We start from the raw sequence: 4,661 nt of genomic DNA on the forward strand, positions 1-4,661 counted from the left end.
TATAATTATCTTGATGTAAAATATGCAAGACATATAAAAAAATCACAATTATTGTGTCAATTTGACCGGCTTCTATCTCAATTATTATTATATCATGAGCGGCTCGCACATAAAACAATGTCATCCTCATGTGAATTCTTGGCTGTTCATCTTGAACACGACGTCCATCACGTTCTCAGTCCCTCCCTTTTCCACTTGTTTTCTCCCTGCATGCCTATCGTCCGAGATATTTATTACCTATGATGCATTAAAGAAGGTGATCAGGAAGATTTCATGGGATCCGCATTGGTGGTAGATCATGCTCAGGGGGAAGAACAAACAGTAAGTAAGCGCTTGAGGGCTTTGGTCAAGATCTCGAGTCAAGCACAGCAAATGCATGCATGCTTTGTTCCTCGTTCTCATCCGATAGCTTTGACCTGAGATCACTATCGCCACTTCTAATGACCAGTAAAGTCACTATCTAAAGCTTTTCTCGAATGTCATCACACGCATTACATCTACAGCTTCGAGTACAAGGAAGGGGTGCACCACTTGAAGAACTTCCCGGTGGGTAGTTGGTGGGGAGGGAGCAAGGCGAGCTTGGCGCCAACCTCGGCGGCCTCCTCCGGTGACCGGCTGCCTCTCCCCCGAGTCATGGAAGTCCTGGTGAAGCCCGGGCAGAAGCAGTTCACGCTCAGCCCCCGCCCTTCCTGCTGCTTCGCCAGTAGCCTGGAGTACGCATTGAGGGCGAGCTTGGAGACGGAGTAGTCCGTCCACACCGTTGGCCACCCTTCTTCTCGCCATGTCCCCATCTTTACGTGGTGGAGGAACTGCGACACCATGCGTTCCACCGCCGCGACTGTTAGAATCTCCTCGTCCTGAAGCAGTTCCTTCAGAGCTGGGTTCCTCACCTTCTGCAGTGCACAGAGAGATACATGGCTTTGGTTCACGGCCTGCTGCAGTAGAATAAATGGAGGAGATCGAACCCTTCGGCATGCACCAAGCACTCATGAAGCTACTGATGCTCCTATCATCACTTTTCGAGAGTGAAAAGGCAATGTAGGAAGTGACTAATAAAGAGAGAGAGATGCAGACTAAGTTTGGGACATGGTGTTTCTGCAGGCTTTGCATCGTGGAAGATATGTTGGGTGTAGCATGTTAGGTTAAATCATCAGTCAGTGATATCACTGTGATCGGAGTTACATCTGTTCCGGTCGAAAAGGCAGCATCTTTGACTTACATTTAGAAGGCCGAGCTGAGAACTAATGTTCAGTATGCGGCTGCTGGTGGCGATGGATCTCCGGAACAGGGGCAGCAGTGACTCTATCAGCATCTTGGGGCCGTAGAAGTTGGTACGGATGACAGTTTCTGCGTGCTCCACGGAGTTGGTGTCGATCTCATTAAATGAGACGGCAGCGTTGTTGATCTACACATCAAGAGGCGCCGCCAGTTCATCAGATCTAATTCGTGCGAAGGAGAAGAGGGAGAAGATAAGGATTACAAGCTTTACTGACAAGAATGTCCAGTCCTCCAAATCTCCGCTCCAGCCAGGCCGCGAAGGTGACGATCGACGAGGGCTCGGCCACATCCAAGTGGCAGAACGCCACATGAAGCCCCTGGCCGTCGAGGGACTCCACCGCCGCCTTCCCCATGCCGACGTCCCTGGAAGTGAGCACCACCGTGAGCCCCAGCTCCGCTAACCTCTTGACGAGCGCGAATCCGATGCCCTTGTTGGCGCCGGTGACGACGGCCACCGTCTCCTTCGACCACCACCTGCACAGCACCCGCAACAAGAATGACGCACGGTACAGGCAAAGATTTACAAGCCGCAAACGGTCGCCCATGAAACTTCACCTGGTGGTAGAGGGACAGATCGAAGAGCCCTTGAGGTCCATATCCATGATCGCGGTGAAAACGTCGCCGGATGATGGCACTGCTCGCGAGATGCGTCGGGCAAGGAGAGGAAGGAGAACAGCATATATAGGCAGAGCTCAAGCGGAGCTTGTCAATACAAAAGGAAGACGGGGGGTGGAGCACCCCACTATCATACGCAAAGAACACTAACGACCGAATCACCCCGGAGACTTCTTGCGGATGACATGGCATCGCGGTCTATAGGTCATCGAGAGAACACATCACCCAAGAAACTTCTCCATGGTGATTCAGCCATTCCGACGGGCACTACAACTGCACTAAAATAAAAAGTGTCGGCGATAAGAATGCTTCATCACATGGTCAATATGGATCCACGTAGGGACCATTGCATTAAAAAACGTGCCGAGTTTGTGAATGCGAAGATTAATGTAATCTCTATCATGCGATCCACTTGTGGATCGAAGAAGTCCACCTAATCAAATATCAAACAGTAGGCAAGAGACTATGATATGAATCAGACGGCAGTAGGAGAAACAGCATTTGCGATGCACGGAAGCATGCAGGGATTAGAGCAAGACGGTGTTAGTCATGGTCTAATGGAGATTAGCTGAATGGTTAGCATCAACGTAATGGCAATCTAGTTGGATTAGGGTGGGTCAGCATCGATGATGAACATATTGACAGGAGAATAAGACAGGAAAATGTCGTAGGAGAAATGGTTCGATTTTTATTGACTTAGTCATTTCCCATCGCACACATCACATTCATATTGACAGTATGATGTCTTCTTCTTCTTGACTAGAATATAAATATTATCATCCACACCTCCTCCCAACTACACTAAAATGTATTAGAACCATAGTTAATAAGAATTAGATTGTGTCACTGGTTGAACCAACAAGTCAACTTGTTGGATCACATGTTTAATACTTTCTTAAAAAAATAAAATATAATATAAAACAAAAGATTTTGATTTATGAGTGCCAAAAGCATTGTGCATAACTCACACATCAATAGAAATCAACAAAGGGGTTTATGGATGTGTATGCATGATATCTATCCAATAGGATTCTAAAAGAAAGTGTCAACATAAATTAGAGTTCCTCAGCTAAGAACACTAAGATCATAAACAAACCGTAAACCACCATATGCTGTTCAAGAGTCAACACAAGCAAGCTGTCGACCCCACGAGTTCATACCTCGTGAATTGTTTGCAGTCGTACAATAACCATATGCATGTCTTTTTCTGTATGGGAATGTATTTAATTCAGCAGGTGACACTTGGGAACTGTAGTCAACGTTTGCAGGTTTCAGATGACTTGAGGGAAGAAGACATCATCATCATCAAGTGGGAATCTGCTGAAAAATGTGTCGAGAGACTGCTTCCAGAACAAAACCTGTTGGCAATATATTATCACTGTATTCTTGAGTTTGGTACAGTGCCATCACACGCAGCATTGCTTGTGCACAGTGAGTAGAGAGTACAATTATTTGCATGATCTTTTTGGCTTTCACATCATCTTTAAGGTAGAGACAAAGCAGTGGATGTCCAAATTACTATGAGGAACACTTGAATAATTTTTGTAAAATTAGAGTCACTTGATTAAGAGGTTCAAACTAGTATCGATTTAGTTTAAAGTATGGATGGAGTATTTTTGCAGTACAATAACAACTGAGGGTTTATTTTCTTGGCTTTGAAATGATGAAAGTAATAGCTGAGTCAAGAGCTGTTGGAACACCAAAGGTTGTGGTTTAGCTTCACTTGTTTGCTTCAGATGCCTTGATGGAAGAAAACATCATCATCAAGTGAGAATTTGCTGAACTGAGGGTTTATTTTCTTGGCTTTGAAACGATGAAAGTAATAGCTGAGTCAAGAGCTGTTGGAACACCAAAGGTTGTGGTTTAGCTTCACTTGTTTGCTTCAGATGGCTTGATGGAAGAAAACATCATCATCGAGTGAGAATTTGCTGAAAAATGTGTCAAGAGACTGCTTCCAGAAGAAGCCTTGTGGGCAAATATATTATCATTGTATTCTTGAGTTGCGTACAGTAGCATCGCACATAGCAGTGCACAGTTAGCAGTGGGTACAATAATTTGTATGATCTTTTTGTGTTTCACACCTTCCCCAAGATAGAGACACTGCAAGTGGTGGATGTCCAAAGGACTATGAGGGACACTTATCTTTTCTCTCCCTTATCTTTTCTTTTAACTTCTCCTTAAACACTTTGATTATTTAGTAAGGTATGTACATGATAATTTGATCCAAATGATGCATGACAAGTTTGTAGCAAAGTAATGCAAAACTTGTGAGAATTTTGTAGTGCAACAACAACTAAGAGACTTTTTTTCCTTGGCTTTTAGTATATAAACATCAGTAGATGCATGCTGAAATTAATAGCTGAGTTAAAAAGTGTTGGAACACTTAAGGTTGTGGTTTAGCTTCACTTGGGAACAGTGACCATAATTAAGTTGAGATTTGAAACACCATAATCAATCCACATGTGACTTTAGCACATGTGGTTGCCTAACATTTGTGTATTTTGCATGCCATAGGGCCATATTATAGTGTGCAGTGTTCATGCAAGCTGTGCTCTCCCACCATTCAGTCTCACCTTTCAACCAAAACCTAGGCTGATGCATTGCCTAACCTACTAGTTATGTTTTATAGATAGCACCCAACTTTGGTGTGAGAGAGACTTAGATTATAAGGACATGTGATCATATTTTTATAACTTAATGCATCCATAGGTACTAACCAATGACTTGGGAACTCAGCTTTAACTTCTTATCATTTCTTTTTAACCCAC

At 44.0% G+C, this 4,661-nt stretch overlaps 1 protein-coding gene across 2 annotated transcripts; it reads right to left on the bottom strand.

Annotated features, from left to right (window-relative positions):
• Positions 1 to 362: 362 nt before the first annotated feature.
• LOC103995983 ((+)-neomenthol dehydrogenase) lies at positions 363 to 1,956 on the bottom strand. Of its 2 annotated transcripts, none has more exons than XM_009416763.3 (4): positions 1,834 to 1,956; positions 1,494 to 1,752; positions 1,220 to 1,405; positions 363 to 893 (listed from the first exon to the last, which is right to left on the bottom strand). In XM_009416763.3, exons 1-4 carry the CDS (start codon positions 1,878 to 1,880, stop codon positions 498 to 500), a joined length of 888 nt encoding a protein of 295 aa, XP_009415038.2. In that variant the 5' UTR covers positions 1,881 to 1,956; the 3' UTR covers positions 363 to 497. The 2 variants fall into 2 exon arrangements, with proteins under 2 accessions (XP_009415038.2, XP_009415037.2); XM_009416762.3 differs by having other exon boundaries at positions 363 to 935.
• Positions 1,957 to 4,661: the final 2,705 nt, after the last annotated feature.

The sequence above is a fragment of the Musa acuminata genome, chromosome BXJ2-8, assembly GCF_036884655.1.
Source record: "Musa acuminata AAA Group cultivar baxijiao chromosome BXJ2-8, Cavendish_Baxijiao_AAA, whole genome shotgun sequence".
NCBI classification, from domain to species: Eukaryota; Viridiplantae; Streptophyta; class Magnoliopsida; order Zingiberales; family Musaceae; genus Musa; species Musa acuminata.

Bases quoted from the DNA above. Each gene is read 5' to 3' on its own strand.
- LOC103995983 (XM_009416762.3), bottom strand. From the start codon at position 1,880: ATGGATATGGACCTCAAGGGCTCTTCGATCTGTCCCTCTACCACCAG. The intron at 1,753-1,833 runs GTGAAGTTTCAT...GGTGCTGTGCAG, and splicing joins ATCTGTCCCTCTACCACCAG to GTGGTGGTCGAAGGAGACGG. The intron at 1,406-1,493 runs GTCAGTAAAGCT...CTTGATGTGTAG, and splicing joins TTGGAGGACTGGACATTCTT to ATCAACAACGCTGCCGTCTC.